This window comes from Eriocheir sinensis, chromosome 62 (assembly GCF_024679095.1).
Source record: "Eriocheir sinensis breed Jianghai 21 chromosome 62, ASM2467909v1, whole genome shotgun sequence".
NCBI classification, from domain to species: Eukaryota; Metazoa; Arthropoda; class Malacostraca; order Decapoda; family Varunidae; genus Eriocheir; species Eriocheir sinensis.
This window is the reverse complement of record NC_066570.1, coordinates 4221324-4244276: the sequence shown is the minus strand read 5'-3', so window position 1 is coordinate 4244276 and position 22953 is coordinate 4221324. Positions and strand designations below refer to the sequence as shown.

The 22953-nt window shown below is 43.8% G+C and overlaps 1 protein-coding gene across 2 annotated transcripts in view; it reads left to right on the top strand.

Moving 5' to 3' along the window:
- The window catches only part of LOC126986642 (uncharacterized), an 87873-nt gene that overhangs the window by 38705 nt on the left and 26215 nt on the right, over nt 1-22953 (top strand). For both annotated transcript variants that reach the window (XM_050842921.1, XM_050842920.1), the window contains exon 2: nt 20462-20990. In XM_050842921.1, coding sequence (XP_050698878.1) covers nt 20703-20990 — 288 coding nt within the window. In that variant the 5' untranslated portion in view covers nt 20462-20702. The remainder of the gene's footprint in view (nt 1-20461; nt 20991-22953) is intronic.

The window sequence follows — 22953 nt, the reverse complement described above, 5'->3', positions numbered from 1 at the left end:
GTACCAAAATACACATCACCACCCTTGCCCCCTACCCCCCTAGCATTGCGTCATTCGTTACCTCTCTCTCTCTCTCTCTCTCTCTCTCTCTCTCTCTCTCTCTCTCTCTCTCTCTCTCTCTCTCAACTGGTCTGCTATTCGTCAATTTATACCTATCTTATATACCCTCTAACTCTTTTTTCATGTCGGTTTATCAGTCACGTCATCTTCCATTGTGTTCGTCTTTCTACCTCAATTTCCTTTTCCCTTTTGTTTCCTCTTCTTTCAATCTCTACCTGTTCGTTTATGGTCATCTTTCTACCTCAATTTCCTTTTTCCTTTTATTCCTTCTATTTCAATTTCTTACGTGTCAGTTTTCACCCTGTCAATTAGTTATCAGTCTTTCATTTAATTGTCTTTCTACCTGTCTGATCTTTCCTTTAACTGTGTCTACTTGTCAGATATTCAGTTTCTTTATCTTCCTTGTGTCTGTATTTCTACCTGTCAACTACTTATCATCCTCATTCCTTCAACTGTCCTTCTACCTCTCCCTTTGTAACCGTCTTCCTTTTCCCTTGTCAGTCCGTATACCAGTCTATCTATGTACCAATATCCTACTGTTAACGTAATAAACCAATAATACCATAACTTTTGGGGGGATGGTGTACAATTTTGACAAAGACCTTCCTGGCCACTCTCAACTTACTATCAATCAAGGACTCCTCTGTGCCTTGTCCTCGCATCATCTCAGTTTTCACGTTGAGCTTTATTTTCGTGAGTTTCTTTTGCTTCTTGGGTACACTTTTTTGGCCAAGACCTCCAGTGCTCCCCTCAAGTTACTATATTACCTTTTTGGCGGGGATATAATTGCCAACCACGCTTCAGAACCCTTGCCAAGAAGTATGACAAGGCCGCGAACCACCATTAACGCTTCATATGATCAAGGTTATCTTCTCCGTCACCCCGAAGCTGAACTCACTCTGCCCGCGCGGTAAAAACAGGACCCTCAACGCATTAAACGGTCCGTGTGTTTAAAAGATTCCTTTCTGGACACTCATGAGACTCACGGACATTCTCTTCACTTTTTTTTGTAGTCTTTTCCAATTCATCGTTTTTTTGGTCTGTTTTTCTTCTCGATCTTGGTCTTTTGGGTCTTGCGGGTTCTTCTTGATCTCCTTGTTCTTCTTGCTCTTCTTAATTCTCCTTCTTCTTGTTCGTTGTCTTCTTTGTCTTCATCTTCATAGTTGGTAGGCTATTCTTCTTGGTCTTTCTTTACCGTACACTTCCCAGATCCTCGTTTCTTGATCTTGCGTCACTTCTCAGCCTATCACCATCCCCTCGTCCTCCCCTTCCCGCCCACACCCCGTCACGATCTCTCCTCTGCCCGCCGTGATGCCTCAGAGCCCGCGGGAGCGTCGCCACACGAGGAGGTCATGCAGTTTAGCCTCGCCGCTGATGGTAGGCGAAGGGGAAGTCCCGGGAGGGCAGCTCGGCGACTTTCCAGCCACTCCGCCGCGACAAAAACTAGTCCCGCCCTGACCACTCCCTCCTGCCGCCTCCTCCTTCCTCTCTCTCTCTCTCTCTCTCTCTCTCTCTCTCTCTCTGGTTGTTTTTCCCGATTCGTTTTTGTTTTTGTGTTGTTTTTTTCATATTTTGGTCTTTTTTCTCATATTCTCTCTCTCTCTCTCTCTCTCTCTCTCTCTCTCTCTCTCTCTCTCTCTCTCTCTCTCTCTCTCTCGTCGCGGGATTGATATTCACTCCCCAAAAACACCCCAATTTGCTTACCTTTGAGAGTGAAAAGCCTCGTGCAGTCCAACTTTCATTGCATTCCGTCTTCCTCTTCTTTCTCCTCCTCCTCCTCCTCTTCCTCTTTCTCTTACTCTTCCTTCCTCTTCTTCAGCTTCGTCCCTCTCCTCCTTTTCTTCCCTCTCCTTCTTTATTCCTTCATCTTCCTCCTCCTCCTCTTTCTCTTACTCTTCCTTCCTCTTCTTCAGCTTCGTCCCTCTCTCCTCTTCTTCCCTCCTTCTTTATTCCTTCATCTTCCTCCTTCTCCTCTTCTTTCTCCTCCTCCTCTTCCTCCTCCTCTTTCTCTTACTCTTCCTTTCTCTTCTTCAGCTTCGTCCCTCTCCTCCTTTTCTTCCCTCTCCTTCTTTATTCCTTCATCTTCCTCCTTCTCCTCTTCTTTCTCCTCCTCGTCCTTCTCCCCCTTTCGTCTCTGTCATCACCCAAGTCCACCTTCTTGCCCTATCACCCCTCTCAACCTTTCCACCTCTCCACTTCACCCCTTCAACCTTCCCTTTCTTTCTCCACTATCCACCCCCCTCCACACCCTATCACCCCCTTACTAACCCTTAACACCTCGTCACCCCACTCAACTCACATCGCCTCAACCCTTCTGCAACCTTCTCTCTCGATGGTTGTTGCGGTGGTATGTGGTTGGTGTAAAGGGTGGTGATTGTGGTGGTGGTGGTTAAGGGTGGTGGTTGTGGTGGTGGTGGTGGTGAGACGGGACAAGGTGGCTAACTATAAGAGGATTCAACCCTTTAAGAACTTCCCGAAACTTTAGAATCGAGTTTCGTTTTTTGTCTTTTATCGAAAATTCAGAAGTTTATTGGATTTCTGTGGCGGAAAGAGAGAGAGAGAGAGAGAGAGAGAGAGAGAGAGAGAGAGAGAGAGATGACCCAACATATCAACTTAGGAATTCATCAACATTCTCTCTCAGCAACAACAATAACAACAACAATGAGGACGACTCGGTAAGAGGTCAACAAGATTTCACATTCACAAATAATAATAATGATAATAATAATAATAGTTATAATAATAATAATAATAATAATAATAATAATAAATCAAACTGTCATAAGAGAATAAATTAAGAAATATAGTAGTCCTCATATGTAAACAATCTCTCTCTCTCTCTCTCTCTCTCTCTCTCTCTCTCTCTCTCTCTCTCTCTCTCTCTCTCTCTCTCTCTCTCTCTCTCTCAAAAACAAAACTTTGGCATCATTTTTTTTCTTTTTTCATCATCCTTTTCATTTTCTTTTCCATATCGTGTTGTTTTGTTTGTTTTTTCACGTTTTTTTTCTTTTTGTTTTTGTTTTTGGTCTTTTCCTCTTGTGTGACCTTGGCCGTCTTCCCGTGGCTGTTTCAAGGTCTTCGTGTGTGTGTGTGTGTGTGTGTGTGTGTGTGTGTGTGTGTGTGTGTGTGTTGGGTGCGCTTCTTCATCCTGTTTTTTTTATTTTTTTTTACCTTAATTAAGTTTCCTCTTCCCTCCATCTGTATCATAATTTTCTCATTACTTATCTCCCCTCCTCCTTCTCCTCCTCCTCCTCCTCCTCTCTCTACTTTTCTTCCTTCTCCTTCTTTCTCTCCTTCCTAGTCCTTCTCTTATTCCCCGTCCTTTTCTTCTTATTCCTCCTCCTTCTCTTCTTATTCCTCCTCCACCTCCTCCTTCTTCTCCTCTTCCTCCTCCTCCTAATCCTCCTTTTCCTCTCTCCTCTAATAGTCCTTCTTCTCTTATTCCTCGTCTTTTTCTCCTTAGTCCTCCTCCTTCTCTTCTTATTCCTCCTCCTCCTCCTTCTTCTTCTCCTCTTCCTCCTAATCCTCCTTTTCCTCTCTCCTATAATAGTCCTTCTACTCTTATTCCTCGTCTTTTTCTCCTTATTCCTCCTCCTTCTCTTCTTCTTCCTCCTCCTCCTCCTCCTTCTTCTCCTCTTCCTCCTCCTCCTAATCCTCCTTTTCCTCTCTCCTATAATAGTCCTTCTACTCTTATTCCTCGTCTTTTTCTCCTTATTCCTCCTCCTTCTTTTCTTATTCCTCCTCCACCTCCTCCTTCTTCTCCTCTTCCTCCTAATCCTCCTTTTCCTCTCTCCTGTAATAGTCCTTCTTCTCTTATTCCTCGTCTTTTTCTCCTTATTCCTCTTCCTTCTTTTCTTATTCCTCCTCCTCCTCCTCCTCCTCCTTCTTCTCCTCTTCCTCCTAATCCTCCTTTTCCTCTCTCCTATAATAGTCCTTCTACTCTTATTCCTCGTCTTTTTCTTCTTATTCCTCTTCCTTCTTTTCTTAATCCTCCTCCTCTTCCTCTTCCTCATCATCCTCTTTATCTTCCTCCTTTTCCTCCTCTTCCTCTCCCTCACCACGTCTCTCTTTTCAACACGTGTCAAGCAATCTGGTAATACTTATTTATAAACTTTGCATCATTGGAATTATCAGGATTTTAGCTGACGCAAGGGCCTGGCGGGCGGCGTGAGTACTTACTGAATATTTACCAGAAAGAGTTAACCATTAAAGCAACATTTTTCCCCATGTGCTGTATATAAACCGCTTGTATATCCTTGTTATTATATAGAGAGGATGGTGTCGCAATACGTCCATGTGATACTACTACTATTACTACTACTTCTACTTCTACTACTACTTCTACCACACAGCTACATTTATAACACTTTCTGAAGGCCTCTAAATGGATCGAGAGTAAGGAAGGAGAGATGCGTCCCCTGATGTTACATATGGCAGAGCTTGGCGCCAGCTCGGAAGTCGGTCAGAGAAAACGGTCCTCTATTACCCACTGATTTTAAGGGAGACTCGCCTATTTGTGGCTCTCCTCTCCTGTGATATTTTTTTCTTTTTATTTGGTTGTCTTCCTATACTTCATTCTCCCTCCTTCTCCCTTCTCCTCCTCTTCCTCTTTCTCCTGCATTCCTTCTTTTATGCGACTTCCCATTCCTCCTTTTCCTTCTGCTCCTCTTCAATCTTCTTCCTTTTCTTCCTCTCTCCTCCTTTTCCTCCTTCCCTTCCTTCCTCCTTTCCTCTTGTTCCTCCACTAAACTCTTCTTCTTCTCTTCTGCTTCTACTGTAACTTCCTCCACATTTTCCTCCCTCTTTTACTAAACTCCTTATCATCCTCTCCTCCTCCTCCTCCTCCTCCACCTCTCCCTCCTTCTCCTCCCCATACCAAAACATTTATTATTAATATTTCCCACGCCTGGTACACAAAAAAATTATAATATCCTTAAATAATGAATTAATCGACATTTGAACAGTAAAATAAATACCGTGGGCCATTAGCAGTTAACCAGAACCTTTATTGAATCAAAATTATATTGGCCCTTAATTAGTTCGAGAGATAATTAATGGCACTGGATATTAAGCGATTAGGAGTTAATTAAACCATTATTAACCTTCATTATGGCACGTTAATTACACGCCTAATGAGGGAGTCCAATACGTGTGCGAGGCGTTGTGTGTAGTGATTGCAATGGTGGTAGTAGTAGTAGTAGTAGTAGTAGTAGTAGTAGTAGTAGTAGCGGTGGTGGTAGTAGAAGTAGTATTAGTAGTTATGGTTGTAGTAGGAAGAGGACGAGTAGTAGTAGTAGTAGTAGTAATAGTAGTAGTAATAGTAGTAGTAGTAGTAGTAGTCTTGCTTTCTCTCTCTCTATCTCTCCCCAAGAAGGAAATTGATGTCTGCATTAGAAGTCTCCTTTTGTCTATAGGCCAATTATTTCATTAGTCTCTCTCTCTCTCTCTCTCTCTCTCTCTCTCTCTCTCTCTCTCTCTCTCTCGTCGTGGCTTTGTTAATGAAAAATAGAAGAAGTGTGAGAAGAAAAGAGAACCGAAGCCTCAAGCGTGACTAAGATGAGCACGATTTTAATTTGTTTGGCTTACGCTCGCACGCCAACTTGTTCCTCTTCTTATTATTAGTTTTGTTTCCTTTGCTCTCGATGGTTTGACAAGGCAGCGATTTTTTTTTTTTTTTTTTTTTTTTTTTTTTAGTTCCACATAATTTCAACGATTCTACTTATTTTACTCACTTATATTTACTTTTACTTATTTTAATTACTTATTTACTGTTACTTATTTTACTTACTTATGTTTACTTTTACTTATTTTAATTATATCTACGTCTACTTATTTTACTTGTTTATAATTACGTCTTGTTTTACTTACTTATATTTACTTATACTTACTTTACTTACTTACATTTACTTGTTTTTATTTTACTTATATTTACTTATACTCATTTTACTTATTTATATTTGCTTCTACTTCTACTGTTACTACTACTACTTCCACTTATACCAGTACTATTATTACTTATATTTACTTTTCCTTGCTTACTACTTCTTTCTACTTATTTTCCTATTTTTTATTATTTTTTTTCTTTCTCTCGAACATGAAATAACGTTCCTAATGTTTTTTGTTTTTTTTATACCACAATTTTAACGATTTTATATATTTTTTTCTTTACATTTTCTTGAGAACTGACCTACGTTAAGATATTCTATTTTATTCTTATCTTCCTTTTCTTTCTTACGCCTGAAGATATAAGAAAACTTTAATGTGTTCATAAAGTCCCGTAACTTCCTCGATAATTTATAATGAAGCATAATTGTTTTTCTTTGTTATTTTCCAGAAAGTAAAACTGCACTAAACTATTCTAATATTTTCCAACGTTTTTAAGTCTTTGTTCTGAATATTCAATAACTGCAAAAAATAGTTATGTCCTTTTGTCTAGTATACACACACACACACACACACACACACACACACACACACACACACACACACACACACACACACACACACACACACACACACTAGGTAAAACAACTAGGTAAATACACACACACACACACACACACACACACACACACACACACACACACACACACACACACACACACACACACACACACTATCTAAAACAAATAGTTAAATACACACACACACACACACACACACACACACACACACACACACACACACACACACACACACACACTCCCACTCCCACATTTTCTGTCGCCAATACCGTAAAAATAACCACAACATCGATTGCATAACACACCAGGAAATAGTTCGTGGTTTGTTTTTTCCTAATATATACCAGAAAAAAATTATATTCCACAAAAACTTCATCGTTACACTTCCTGTTCAAGTGTTATTGTTTATTAAGGAAAAAAAGTACAAAATAACGTCATCGATTACACTGTGCAAGAGGGAATTATTTGTTAAAACTACACCGTTCTTCTACATTGCTAAATTAAGTAAAAAAAAAAATGTAACGTTAGCGACTTCATAGCTGACGAGGATTTTTATTTTTATTTTTTTTATACTTGAAGAAAAAAAACTATACCATTCTTCTACGCCTCTTCCTTCTTCCCCCTTCCCCTCTTTTCTCTCTCCCCTTTCCACCAATACTACCCTTTCTTCAACCTTCCCAAAATTCCACCCTAGCCCCCCTTCCCTCTCTCCTCTCCTCTTTCCTCCTCTACCCAAATTTCGCCTTTATCCCTTTTCCCCTCTTCCCTCTTTCCCCCTTTTCTCTCTCCCCTTTCCACCACTACTCCCCTTTCTTCAACCTTTTCATGATTCCACCCTAACCCCCCTTCCCCTGTCCCCTCCCCCCTTCCCCCTCTACACATTCTTGCATCCACCCCAAATTTCGCCTTTATCCCTCTTCCCCTCTTCCCCCTACCCCCTTCCCCCCTTTTCTCTCTCATAGTCCCCCATCCCCTCCCTCCCTCCCTCCCCCCGTTCCACTAATACCCATCTCTAAACCCTCCTTAATTCCACCTAATAAACCACCTCCTCTTTCCCCTCACCTTCCCTTTCCACAACCCACTAGGACTTCCCCTTTCCCCAGTCATCCCTAGTAAGTGACCTCCCCCTATTGCTCCACCTCCCCAGCTTGCCCCCCCTAACAACCCCCCCCCCCCTCCTCCCCTCCACCCTTGCTCCAGCTGCCTTGAATCTAGTGGACGCGACTTAATTAATATCGGAAATTATTTAAATATTGGAATGAGCTATTTTGTCATTATTATTATTATTATTATTATTATTATCATTATTATTACTATTATTGATATTATTATTACTGTTATTCTGCGTGTGTTTGATGGTAGTGGTGGTGGTGGTGGTGACGTGGTAGTAGTAGTAGTAGTAGTAGTAGTAGTAGTAGTAGTAGTAGTAGTAGTAGTAGTAGTAGTAGTAGTAGTAGTAGTAGTAGTAGCAGAAGCAGTACCTATGTCCCATTTAGTAGCAGTGGTAGTAGTAGTGGTATTAGGGATAGTAGTAGTAGTAGTAGTAGTAGTAGTAGTAGTAATAATTATGTCCCCTTTAGTAGCGATAGCCCTGTACTTCCCACGTATCTCCCTCCCCCCCCCTCCCCCCACCCCTCTCATGACCTTGTTCGTCCTGTCCTGCCTCTCGACACGTTCCTATTATTTACTATCACCGGGAATTCCTTACTCCGCCTTTGTTCGTCCTGCCGTCGTTGTGTCGTCCATCCTGCCCTGTGTTATCTGCGCCCTCGCTTCTTATATCGTCTTCCCGTGACCTTGTTCGTCCTGCCTTCACTGTGGCGTAGTTCGTCCTGCCTTGTGTTATCTATGCCCTCGTTCATCCTATCGTGTTTCCCCGACCTTGTTCGTCCTGGATTAACCGTGTTCTTGTTCGTCCTGGAGTCATTGTATCCTTGTTCGTCCTGGCTTCTCTGTCTCCTTGTTTGTCATGGATTCGCTGTGTCTTTGTTCGTCCTGGAGTCGCTATGCCCTTGTTTGTCCTGGAGTCACCATGTCCTTGTTCGTCCTGGGCCTGTGCCTCGCTTCCTGCTTGGTGGGCGGCCCTGGCTCATCCTCGCCGCTGCCACGCCCTCCTCACGCCCCTGCCCTGACCCACGTGTTGACTCTGCCGCTGCGACCTTGTTCGTCCTGGAATGTGATAGAGAGGGAGAGGGAGGAGGGGGAGGGTGGCTGGTGAATGATGAATTGATACTAAGAAGAATGATTGGAAGAGGAAAGAATGGGAATGAGGAGAAAAGAAGAAGATTGGTAGTAGTAGTAGTAGTAGTAGTAGTAGTAGTAGTAGAAGGAGAAGGAGGAGGAGGAGGAGGATGGCTATTGAATGATGAATTAATACCAAGAAAAATGATTGGGAGAGGAAAGACTGAATGGGGAGAAAAGATTGGTGATAGTAGTAGTAGTAGTAGTAGTAGTAGTAGTAGAAGGAGGAGGAGGAGGAGGGTGGCTGGTGAATGATGAATCGATACCAAGCAGAATGATTGGGAGAGGAAAGAATGAGGAAGGGAAGAAAAGAAGAAGAAAAGATTGTTGTTTGTCGTCTTTCCCCTTCCCTTCCCTCTCCCTCCCTCTTCTCTCCCTTTTCCTCTCTTTCTCCTCTCCCTCCTCCTCTGTTCCCTCCCTCTCTTTCCCTCTCCCTCCAGTATCGTTTCCCCTCTAATTTCTCCACTTTCTTTTTTCTAGTTTTATCCTCTCTCTCTCTCTCTCTCTCTCTCTCTCTCTCTCTCTCTCTCTCTCTCTCTCTCTCTCTCTCTCTCTCTCTCTCTCTCTCTCTCTCTCTCTCTCTCTCTCTCTCTCTCTCTCTCTCTCTTCTGCCACCCCCTTCCCCTTCCCTCGACTGTATATACAACGCGTGATGATGCGTATAAGTGTGTAAATGGTACTAATAGAGGATGAAGGAGGACCATAAACTTTGGCGAAGATACTTAACAGGTGTAGAAGGTGGGAGGAGGAGATGGAGGAGGAGGAGGAGGATTGAGAGGAGAAAAATGTATACAGTTTGGGAGGGCCGTCAAAAAGCAGAGATGGAGAAGAAGGAAGAGGAGAGGGAGAAGAAGGAAAAGGAGAAGAAAGAGGGGGAAGGAGAAGAAGGAGGAGGAGAATTGAGAGGAGAAAGTTGGGAAGGGACGCACAAAAAGAGAAGGAAGGGGAGGAGAAGAAGGAGGAAGAGGAGGAGGAGGAGGAGGAGGAGGAAGAGGATAAGGAAAGAAAAAATAGTGTAACAAATTAAATTAAAGAATTGTTCAGAAAATAACTACAGAGAGAGAGGGGGGGGGGTTAGGCCATCGCTCAACGCTCCCTCCTCAACTTCCTGATCGTATCTTCCCAGAGTTGCTGTTGTTGTTGTTTATTTTGTTGTTGTTTGTTTGTTTTGTTATGGTGATGACTGTTTACTTGCTTTCCTTCTCCGACTTCTTTTCCTTTTTTCTCTCATTCTTTTCCTATTCTTATTTTTATTTTCATTATTTTTTTTCTTCTTATTTTTCTTATTCTGCTTTTTTTATTTTTTTTTATTTCCACATTTTTTTCTCTGTGTCGCCTTTCTTACTTTTTTTTTGCCCTCCTTGTTTTGTTTTTGTTTTTGTTTTTTGTTTTGTTTTTTGTTAGTTTTCATGTATTTTACGCAGTCTGTTTTTTGTTGTTGTTGTTCTTTTCCGGAATTTGTGTTCTTTTTACTATCATCCTTTACTATTTACTAACTTTATGGATGCTTAATAGTGGTAGTGTTGCAGTAGTAGTAGTCAGTGGTGGTGGTGGTGGTAGATATAGTTGTGGTTTTAGTGGTCATGGTGGTGGTGATTGTGTTTGCTGCGGTGGTTGTAGTGGGGCAGTTGTAGTGGTGATGACAGTACTGGTGGTGGTTGTGGTGGCTGTGGTGGTGGTGATGGTAGTGGTGGTGGTGGTTGTGGTAGGAATAGTGGTGGTGGTGGTGGTGGTGACTCATATGTTTGTTTTTGCCTCTTATCTCTGAGTCATACGTAAATAGTCTAGTTTCTTTTCCTCTTCCTCTTGCGTCATTGTTCCTTCTGGTATTTAGTGGCTACGATATTTTATTTTCACCGTTTTCCATTTATTGTCGTTTATTGTCTTATATTTCTAGTGAGATGCGGAAGCTCAAAAAACAATTACATATGGCTATTTATTTTTGTTTGTTTACTTTTTTTACATGTCTTTGTTTTGTTTTTATTTTCATTTCTTGCGTATGTCTTTGTTTGTCTTTTTGTTTTTTATTTGATTTCTTTCTTGATTCCGTTTCTTTTCCTTTCTATTCCGTTTGTTTTTGTTTTCCTCTGTTTTTCTCAATTTTTGTTTTCCTTTCTTACCCGTCATTTTTTTCTGTTCCTAGTTCCGTTTCCCTCCTCATTCCCTTCCTGATTCCTATTGTTTTCCTTACACATATTTCTCTGTTTTGTTTATGTTCTTCCTTTCTATTTCCTTTAAAGAAACAACAAAAAATCACTCAAATAACGAAGTCGACGCTGAAACAAACAAAAAACGTTGCATATTACTAGGTACTACACACACACACACACACACACACACACACACAGGCTTACTCACTCAAATCCCGTACGTGTCTTTCTTAATACGCTTCTTGATATCGCCTGGTTTCGTTACATCGGCGCCGACTGGATGTGCATTACGCAACCCAGAGAGAGAGAGAGAGAGAGAGAGAGAGAGAGAGAGAGAGACCCGTTCTGTCCCACGCTGTGTCACCCGCCCAAATAAAAATAAAAAGTCAACACGAAACCTTACAACACAGGAACGCAATTGAAAGACGTAAGAGCCGGCTTCTGATACCTTGGGCAACTCATTTCCTGGTGGGCGAGTGACTGACTGGAAGGGAGAGAGAGAGAGGGTTGAGGGCATGTTTGAGAGGGCGGGGCAAGCAAAGGCAGGGGAAGGAGGAGGAAGAGAAGGCGGTAAAGAGCAGGAGTAGAGAAGGAACACGCACATATAGATAAGAACAGGATATATAGAGATAAATCAGAGTAGACAGACATGAGGGAGGGAGAGAGAGGACTAGATTATTGTTGTTAGCGAGATCCATGAAAGAGCATTAAGGAAAAATAGAAATACATATAGACCCAGACTCCTCTCGTTGAGCAGACATGGACAGGGAAAATAAGGGGCGGTGACAATAAAGAAAGTAAAGAATAAAAGTAGGGACTAACGTGGTAAGGGTTGGATGGGACTTGAGTACGGGAGAGAGGCAAAAAACTTAGGTAAGGGTAAATGAGACGGCGGTACGGTATGCAAAATCAGGGTAGAGCATTTCGGGGGACAAAAGGGCGAATAAAAACTAACAGGAAAAGGTGATAGTAAAATATAGATACCAACGAAGACAATATTAGCAACGGAGTGTAGGAGAGAGCAGGCAGATATGGAGTGCAGGGCTGGGAGGGATGGGGTGGCACTGGGCATAGGTACTGGGTGGGGCAGAGGTATGGAGGAGGTGGTGGTGTTTGTGATGCTTACAGTAGCTTCAGTCACACCACGACACCTGCACCATCACCACCACCACCGGCCTGAACCAGACTTTGTGGGACTGTGTGTCTGTGTGTGCTTGTGTGTGTGTGTGTGTGTGTGTGTGTGTGTGTGTATTAGTCTGTGTTGCTATGTGCATATCTATATGTGAGACGATGTTAAGGACAGGACTTTATGGGGTTAAAACACACCACTAATATACACAATCATCCACTACTATACCATACATAAAACAACCCTTAAAATCAGTAACAGTATTCTCTCTAGTCTGCAAAGGGTAAAAACAAAATAACAGAAGAGGGAATGAGTGAGTGAAGCAAGAACGCTAGTCTTTTAGCAGATGCAAATCGATTGAGAGATTTGTTAATAGGATTTGTTAATTGGAAGATTGAGAGATGGAGAAGTTTGGGAAAGAGCATCATACTGAATTGGACTGGTAATAGCTGCTGCTGATGATGATGATTAGAAAGTCAGATGATAAATTGTTAGTCCACAGAAGCTGCCTCTCGTAAGTATTGCTGTTGGTGATGAGTGGGAGGAAACCAGTTAATAAATTGTAAGTTTGCAGAAGCAGACTTGTGTAAACTGGCCCTGTGATGATGCTGATGGCGGTCAGTAGGAGGAATTCAAGTGATAAATTGTTAGTCCACAGAAGCTGCTTTGCGTAAGTTGCCTCGTGAAAACTGCCTCGTGTGGACAGAGTAACCTCTGAGGCAGTCTCCTTGTTCCCCGGTGCGAGCAAGTCACTCAGGCCGGCTCATCTACCATTTAGATTGAGGTGGCAAGCGGTGACGTCCCTGGTCATGCGCTTGCAGACGCGTACTGGAGGGGGGAGGCGTGGAGTGGGGGATGGGGGGGGGTCTTGCAGTGGTAGCAGATTGTTAGGACAGAGTTAGTGGCTAAAGGAATGGCAAGGAGTGAATAAGGTTCTCTCCCGCGCGGTAGTATGGCCGCGCGGGTGGGTGGGGCTCCATAGACTTCTATAGTATTCCGAACCACCTGGCGCCGCGCCCGCAATGCACACGGCCAATAAACCACTGCCGCGCGGGAGTTTAAGCCGCTCGGCAGCGTGTGAACGGCCGGCCTCATTGAATTTCATTGATTTCTAAACCGCACTGGATAAAACCGCTCGTGTTAAGGGGGCCTTGGGGAGTGATGGTAATGGATATTGATAGGTAGGACGGAGCTAAGGCTTAAAGAAAGATAGATAAGGGAAGGTATGGGAAGGCAGGCTAGAGGGAGAGACGGTAATGGTGGTAAATTGGCAGGAAGACAGAGCTAACTATTAAAGGGAAGATAATGATTGTAGACTGGTAAAACAGATCTAAGAGGTTGAGGGCAGACAAGGGATGAAGGAAGATAAAAAAAGGCTGCTTACGGAGGCTGAAAAAAATAATGGGAATGAACTTGAAACAAAATAACTCTAAGCGAAAACGAAAAACAGAGTAATACAAACTTATTAACTGGGTACTATTATTTTTAGTGAAGGAGATAAGGTGAAGGGCTGATGAAAAGAATGTTTGTGATGATAGGAAGAAGAGCGAGAATAAGAGAAATGTACAAAACTTATAAAAAGGGATGGAATAGAAAAGTAAATAGATTCCAGCGAAGGAGAGAGAGAGAGAGAGATGAGTAAGACTGTTAGAAATAAATGGAGAGGAAAGAAAGGAAAATAGATTGGTGGAAGAGGAGGAGGAGGAGGAGGAGGAGGTAAACAAGGAAGAGTCAGAGTATTAGAAAAACAAGAATAGAGAGTAAAAAGGATTGGAGGAGGAGGAGGAAAATATGAATGACTGGGTTAAGCATGTGATGTAACTCTCTCTCTCTCTCTCTCTCTCTCTCTCTCTCTCTCTCTCTCTCTCTCTCTCTCTCTCTCTCTCTCTCTCTCTCTCTCTCTCTCTCTCTCTCTCTCTCTCTCTCTCTCTCTCTCTCTCTCTCTCTCTCTCTCTCTCTCTCTCTCGCAGCAATGAAAGGATAAAAAGATATTGAACAAAAAAAATAATTAAGACATGATGACGCAACAGAGAGAGAGAGAGTTAACCGTACTCAGTTTTTTTTTTTTTTGTGTGTGTGTGTGTGCGTGTGTGTGTGTGTGTTCTTCTCGACCTTACTCAACACCCCTGAGGCTGCGTAACCTTGGTGACTCACAAAACCTAAATGGGTAAAGTCCGGCGACAGGAAGGAAGCGATGCACTCACTCACTCACTCACTCACTCACTCACTCACACACCCACATACCCACTCACTCACTCACTCATGCACGCACTCACTCATTCACTCATCCACCCACTCACTCACTCACTCACTCACCACTTCATTCATTCCACTTGACTCCCTTTCTCCTTTCCCTTTCTCTTCCATTTTTTACTCGTTTCTTTTATCTTCCTCTTCCTTCCCACCCACTCCTCCCACCCTACCAACTGTCTCCACTTTTCCCCCTTCCATCCCCCTCCACATTCTCACCCACTTTTCCTTCCCATCCCCTCCTGTCCACTCTGTCCTCTCCCCTCCTTCCCCTCCCCCCCCCCCCCCCCTCCATTACCACATATTGGTTTCCCCACCTTCATTAGGCCTTGGTAATGAGTTTCTCTAGACCCGCCGCCGCCGCCTCCGTCTCCGCTGTCGTCTGTATAGTGAGTCAGGCACAAGCTCCCTCCCTCCCTCCCTCCCTGCCTGCCTTCCTCCCTTGCCTGCTAACTTGCTTCATCCTTCTTTATTCTCTCCTGCTTACGCGTCTCACCATTCCCCTCCCTCCCTCCCTCCCTCGCCTTCTCTCCCTCCTTGCCTCCCAGCCTTCCTCCCTTGCCTGCTAACTTGCCTTATCTTTCTCTATTCTCTCCTGCTTACCCGCCGTACCTTCCCCTCCCTCCCCCCTTCTCTCCCTCTTCCCATCCCCTCCTCTCCCCTCCCCTTTCTTTTCCAGCCCCACGTCAATATGCCTGCACCTCTTGCCTTCTTTCTCCCCTTTCTTCCCTTCTCTTCCCTTTACCTCTTCCTTATCCTTCCTCCTCTTCCACCCCATCTTTCTTTCCCTCGTCCGCTGTATCTTTTTTTTCCCCTCCCCTTTATACTTCCTATCCTCCTCTCCCCTTCTCTTCTCTCCCTTCCTCCCCGCTGTCCTTTCTCTCCTGTCCTCTCCCTTTCTCTTCCTCGCCCGCTGTATCTTTCCATTCCTTTACCTAACCCTCCAGCCTCTCTCTCTTGATCGGTGCATCCCCCACACCCCACACCCCACCCCCGCCCGCCTGCATAACTGCTTTTTGCCGCTAAACTGGAGCAGCGCGTCTCTGTGGCTCTCCGGTCGGGCCACGCATGTTCCCCTAGTGCTGGATGCCTCGGCCCTGCCCGCTCACCGCCGCCGCTCCTCCGCCAAGCCTTGACTTTACCGGTTGTTCCGTCTGTCCTTACGTCCTTCATTGGGGTTTTCCTCCACGTTTTCTTGGAGTCTGCAGTTCTTATCTTCCTCCTGTCTCTCTTATCTTTTCCTTCGGCCTTCTTTCTCGCCTTTGTCTTCTTTCGTTGTTTCCTTTCTTCCTTACCCACATTTTCTTCGTTTTTTTTTTAGTCTTTTTTTTCTTTTTTCTTATACCGTTCATTCATTCATTGCTCGGGGTCTTCAGTTCTTATCTTCCTGTTTTACTTATCTTTTCCTTCGGCCTCCTTTCTCTCATTTTGTTTCCCTTCTTTCACCTTCCTTTCTTCTTTATTCTTTATTCCTGTCTTTTTTTCCATGCCGTTCATTATCTCGCCTTTCAGCCTCCTATCTCGTCTTATTGTTTACTTCCTTCTTTCATTCATTCTTTCTTATCTTCCTTCCTTCCTTCGCATCCCCTTCCAGCCTTATATAACACCCCAATACTTACCTTCCTTCCCATCTCCCTTTCTCGACTTTTTATTCCTTCCTTTCTCACATTGCTCCTATAAGTGTTTAGTCTTCCTTCTGTCCTTCCTTCCTTCCTTCCTTCCTTCCTTCCTTCGCATCCCCTTCCAGCCTTATTTCACACCCCAATACTTTCCTTCCTTCCCATCTCCCTTTCTCGACTTTTTATTCCTTCCTTCCTCACATTGCTCCTATAAGTATTTAGTCTTCCTTCTGTCCTTCCTTCCTTCCTTCCTTCCTTCCTTCCTTCCTTCCTTCCTTCGCATCCCTGCCAGCCTTATTTCACACCCCAATACTTAACTTCCTTCCTATCTCCCTTTCTCGACTTTTTATTCCTTCCTTCCTCACATTGCTCCTATAAGTATTTAGTCTTCCTTCTGTCCTTCTTTCCTTCCTTCCTTCCTTCCTTCCTTCGCATCCCTTCCAGCCTTATTCCACACCCCAATACTTATCTTCCTTCCCATCTCCCTTTCTCGACTTTTTATTCCTTCATTCCTCACATTGCTCCTGTAAGTATTTAGTCTTCCTTCTTTCCTTCTTTCCTTCCTTCCTTCCTTCCTTCCTTCCTTCGCATCCCTGCCAGCCTTATTTCACACCCCAATACTTATCTTCCTTCCCATCTCCCTTTCTCGACTTTTTATTGCTTCCTTCCTCACATTGCTCCTATAAGTATTTAGTCTTCCTTCTGTCCTTCCTTCCTTCCTTCCTTCCTTCGCATCCCTGCCAGCCTTAAATAACACCCCAATACTTATCTTCCTTCCTATCTCCCTTTCTCGACTTTTTATTCCTTCATTCCTCACATTGCTCCTATAAGTATTTAGTATTCCTTCTGTCCTTCCTTCCTTCTTTCCTTCCCTCCTTTCTTCCTTACTCACATTTTCTTCGAGGTTTTTTTTAGTCCTCATCCAGTCTTTTTTTTTCTCATACCGTTCATTATTTTACCTTTCAGCTTCCTATCTCGTCTTATTGTTTACTTCCTTCTTTCATTCATTCTTTCTTACCTTCCTTCCTTCCTTCGCATCCCTTCCAGCCCCTCTCTTTCTCCTCTTCCTCTCCCGGCCCTTCCCTCCCGTCCCCCCCCGCGGCCCTGCGCCACTCGTGACCTTCCCTCCGGGCAAAGCAGTGACCCCGCGTGACCTTGCCTGCAGGAGTCGCCCTTCACCGGCTTTTTAACTCCTCCTCCTCCTCCTCCTCCTCCTCCTCCTCCTCCTCCACGTGCGGCCCTCTGCTTTCACTCCCACTCTTCCTCTTCCTCCTTTTCCCTAATCTATCTTCCTCCCTCCACCTTTCCCTTGTCCTACTTTTCCTATGCTTCCTTTTTCTTCCTTCCTTCTTTCCGCAGTCTTCCCTTCTCTTCCTTCCATGCTTTACTTTTTTTTCTATTCCTTCCCTACTTTCGTTTTTATTCTTTCCTCCGTCTCTTGCTAGGATCAGGAGGAGGAGGAGGCGAAGGAGGCGGAAGGAAAAGAAGAGAAGTAAGAGGAAGAGAAGGAGGAGGAGGAAATAGCTACTCAATATACATAGAAGGAAGCGACAATCTACACTATCATAAACACAACAACGAACACTATTTCATCATCATCATCATCATCATCATCTCATTACATCACAAGAAATAAACAACTAAAGACACTCCTAGACAGCCTGTTATCGTCCCTGCGTCCAGTGTCTCGCATATAAAAAGTCGCTTAACCTTACCTTACTGACGTCACTGGGGCGAAGGATCCAGCTGGAGGGCTTACGAGGGTTGGATTTGTGAGACGCTAACATCCCTCTCGTCAACCGTCTCGAAAGCCCAAGAAGGAGATCAGTCGGGTTCTAATGCGTGTTTTTTAGGTTCACGGTACAGGAGAAGGGTCAAACTGCCACCAGGGTCATCAGACTACTCCTGGAAATGCCCACAACTCCTATACGAAAACCTTGTCAAATATGTGTTTCTTTAGGTTCATGGTACAGGAGAAGGGTCAAACTGCCACCAGGGTCATCAAACTACTCCTGGAAATGCCCACAACTCCTACGAAAGCCTTGTTAATTGTGTGTGCTTGTTCGCGGAAGTGTTTGATGAGAATATGGCCCTTTTTAGAATGTTACTGAACAGCCTCTATCGGGGGTGATTTACTCTCTCTCTCTCTCTCTCTCTCTCTCTCTCTCTCTCTCTCTCTCTCTCTCTCTCTCTCTCTCTCTCTCTCTCTGCGGTATTTTCTGTTATATGTCCGTCTCTTGCGTCGATACCAACAAACACACTTATATTTTTCTCTCTATTTTCCTCGTTTTCTTTTGTTGTTCCTCTTTATCGTAATCTACTTCGTCTGATGTCATTTTCCTCTTAATAATATCACTAACAATTCTACAAACTTTTATTATCACATTACTTTTTTTCTCTCTTCAATCTCCCTCTCGTCTACTTCTCTGAAACTCCCTCGTTTACTAAATATATACCTACCTAACAACGGTTCTCCTGCGTTAAAATTATCCATTGACGTCATTCTCGGTCAAGCTTCTATTATTCAGTATGTTCCAATTAGGCGAAGGAACTATGGTGAGCAGTTATTCCTTGTATACCTCAATGTTTTAGTTCGATAAGAGTAACGTGTTTCAATTTCATCTTTATCTTCTGTTTCTCTCTCTTTCGCGTCTTTCCGTGTCTTTTCTTAATGACGTATGAAGAGAAGGAATGAAATACTATTCTGCTCTCTCTCTCTCTCTCTCTCTCTCTCTCTCTCTCTCTCTCTCTCTCTCTCTCTCTCTCTCTCTCTCTCTCTCTCTCTCTCTCTCTCTCTCTCTCTCTCTCTCTCTCTCTCTCTCTCTCTCTCTCTCTCTCTCTCTCTCTCTCTCTCTCCTTTCTTCATCCCTCATTCCCTACATTCTCTCCCCCTCCTCTTTCCCTTCCTGCTTTACCACTATTCCTCTCTTCTCTCCCTCTACTCCATCTCTTCCTTACTCTTGCTAACCCTTCCACTCTATACCTCTTCCTCCTTTCCTCTCCCTCTCTCTTTCTCTCCGGGACAAACTCTTTCAAACACACACACACAAACACATAACACAATACTTCCTCTCTCTGTTCTTCCCGACACAACCCCACTCTTTCACACACACACACACACACACACACACACACACACTCCTAACACGACTATTACCTAACCTGCTATCACCACCCGCCAAGGACTACAGCAACAGGACGCGTCACAAAAAAAAACCAGCCCCCCAAAGCCTTCTACGTATCGAGAGCGCGAGGCGGTAAGCCCAGCACCCAGGTAAAGCCGCTCGTTAATGAGGTAACTGTAGTGAGCCGGCCAGGTACGAATGATCCCTTACCTGTTCTTGCTCCTGTTGACGCACCTGCCTGCTTTCCTTCCCTCATCCTGACCTTTGCCTCTGTATCGGGTATTCTTTTTAGTTTTTTTACGACTACAACAGCTACTGCTATTACTACTACTACTACTGCTACTTCTACTACTACTATTACTGCTACTTCTACTACTACTTCTACTTCTGCTACTACTACTACTACTGCAAATACTACTACTACTACTGCTACTACTTCTACTACTACTACTACTACTACTACTACTACTACTACTACTACTGCTACTGCTACTACTACTACTACTACTACTACTACTACTACTACTACTACTACTACTACTACTACTACTACTACTACTACTACTACTACTACTACTACTTTCCGCTGATAATTCTTCCTCACCTCCTGTTTTCTCGTTTACTTTTTTCCTCTACTTTCTCTCCTTCGTTTCAGTGATTTTCTTTCTTTTATTTCTCATATTATTATTATTTTTTATTTTTATTTCTTTTTCGTCATGTTCTTATCTTCGTTTTTTTTCGTTTTTTTTTTCTGAAGAGATTAAGAAAGTGTTGTAACAATGATTAAAGTTGCGGGATACACACACACACACACACACACACACACACACACACACACACACACACACACACGAGGCTCCAAACACGTACGCCAAAACTTGTTTTATATTGTAGTTGTTGTTGTTGTTCTTGTCAATGTGTTTCTATTATATGTATCTTTTATTTATTCGTATTTATCATGTTGTGAATTTACGTGTGTGTGTGTGTGTGTGTGTGTGTGTGTGTGTGTGTGTGTGTGTGTGTGTGTGTGTGTGTGTGTGTGTGTGTGTGTGTGTGTGTGTGTGTGCAGTTTCCCCATTGCGTCATTCCCTACAAACAGAATTTTAAGAGGAAATCATAAAGGAATCACTTTTTGCGTCACTGGAAAAGACGCATCGAAAATATTCTTTCTAGGAATTATTTTTTGTTTAGGTGCGTGGGTGAGAGAGAGAGAGAGAGAGAGAGCATCAGGTTAAAAAAAAATATCTATACAGTGTTGTTTACCGTTTCCAAAAATGTTTAAGTGAACATCAAATACAAGTATATACTAGTGAAAGTAATCCACGTGTGTGTGTGTGTGTGTGTGTGTGTGTGTGTGTGTGTGTGTGTGTGTGTGTGTGTGTGCATCCCCCCACCCCCCTAACCGCGCATGCGTCCGTTGCAGGTGTGAGCGGCAGATAACTTCGCCTCTCCAACCTGTGGCCAGTCTATCCCGAAACTCAACAACGTAAGGACGTCGTCGCTCCGTCTCCCTCGCGGTTTGAATGAGAAGCCTCCCGGCGTAGCGAGCGAACAGACTCACCCCTCGTCACGCCCCGGTCGAAGCGTTCTCCAGTCACACAAGCGTTCAGAGCCGCGATAACCTCTTCGTGCAAGCCTACAGAGTGCAAGGAAAGTCAGAAACCATGGCTGGCGAATCCACCATAACCCAAACGGACCCTGAGATTGTCCCGGTCCAGGAGGCATCCCAGGACGGCCTGCCCCCAGTATGCAAGTCCCGGCTGTTCACGTGGCGGCTGCTGGGGGCGGTGCTGGCCCTCCTGGTGGTGCTGGGCTGGGTGTTCATCATCGTCATGCTCATCCTGGAGGAGAAGTGGCAGCTGGTGTTAGTGGCGTGGCTGCTGCTATACTCCGCCGCCCACTTCTGCTACTGGTACTGCAAGCGGCATTCACTTATTACTCTACACAGACAGGTGAGCTTCTGGTCGTGTCGCGCTCTTGTGAACCTCATGTTATTTTTAGCCGTCTCTCCCTCTGTTCTGCCCCTGCTCCACCCTCTCTATACCCTGCCTCCAGCCCTGTTATCTCTCCCTGTCATGATTTTTTTCCCTCATCTCTCTGTCTTTTGTCATCTTTTTTATCCCGTTCTGCCCCTGCCACGCCCTCTCTATATCCTCACCGCCCTGTCTCAGTGTTATCTCTCCCTGTTATGACTTTTTTTCCTTTCTGTATTCCCTCATCTCTCTGTCTTTTGTCATCTTTTTTATCCCGTTCTGCCCCTGCCACGCCCTCTATATCCTCACCGCCCTGTCTCAGTGTTATCTCTCCCTGTCATGACTTTTCCCCTTCTGTATTCCCTCATCTCTCTGTCTTTTGTCATCTTTTTTATCCCGTTCTGCCCTTGCCACCCTGTCATAACTTTTTGCCCTTTCTGTATTCCCTCATCTCTCTGTCTTTTGTCATCTTTTTTATCCCGTTCTGCCCCTGCCACGCCCTCTCTATATCCTCACCGCCCTGTCTCAATGTTATCTCTCCCTGTAATGACTTTCTTTCCCTTTCTGTATTCCCTCATCTCTCTGTCTTTTGTCATCTTTTTTATCCCGTTCTGCCCCTGCCACGCCCTCTCTATATCCTCACCGCCCTGTCTCAATGTTATCTCTCCCTGTCGTGACTTTTCCCCTTCTGTATTCCCTCATCTCTCTGTCTTTTGTCATCTTTTTTATCCCGTTCTGTCCCTGCCACACCCTCTATGCCGTCACCTCCTTGTTTCCTGTCTTCTCTCCCTCTCTCCTCCCTGTGTCTCCCCGTCTCTTGTCATTCCTTTCTCCAGCTTTCCGTCCGTTCTTTCATCTCTCTTTCCTTCCACCCGTCCATCCATCCATTCATATTTTCTTTCCTCTTTTTCCATCCCCCTCCATCCCTTCCTCTTGGCCAACAAATATGTATGTACTTTGCTGTTAATCGTTTCCTGCCTCTGTACGAATTGTTGCTATTGACAGGTATAGCTTATTTCAGTCTGGCTATTAATAGTGCTGGTTAGCGTGTCAGCTGTCTATTACTTGTTGACAGCTGACGGACGTTCGCTGCCCTTGAACTGACGGACACCAATTGTTCGTATCTCAGGGAGCCAGTAATTGGGTCAGAGAACCTAACGTTTGGTGTTGATTCTTAAGTGACAGGTGACCATCATTGTAGGTGCCCACGAACGCCAAAGACCCTGAAGTAAAAATAAATAAAAAGAGAGAGATGAAAAGAGAAAACCCGTCATGCAAAAGGTTTGATATAGAGTACACCTGTGTTTAAATGTTGTTTTATTTATTTATTTATTTATTTATTTATTTATTTATTTTTATTTATTTATTTATTTATTTATTTTTTTTTTTTTTTGAAGGGAAGTCACTTTCTTGAATCGAAATGTCCATCTACGAGTCATGATGCTAAGTGGCCATATATTGTTCTGGGTTTGTTTTATAGTGAGGCTCGATATTTGCCAACCTTCACCCAGCCACAAGCAGTTCTAGCAGGCACACAGCGGCGGTATCCTCTTCGCTTCCACCTCCCACTTCCACACCTCCCACATCACCCACTTCCAAAGACCATAAAGTAGATTAATCAGGTTTTCATTATTTTTTTTCACATCTCTCTACGTAGAATATATATATAAAAAAAAGGGATGGAACTGGAGAGAAAGGTTAAGTTAGGTTGTTAGTTTAAATGTTAAGATTATCCATATACGATTTAATATGAGTGATACGCTACACACCGCACCGTTATTGTTTCAGTCAGTAAAATAGGTGACGGTAAGGTTTGCCGTAAAGGAGATTAATCGGGTTTTCATGAGTTTTATTTTTCACATTCATGGTGCAGAGGAAGGGTCACACTACCACCTGGGTCATGTAACTACCCCTGAAAATGCCCAAAACGCCTACGAAAGCC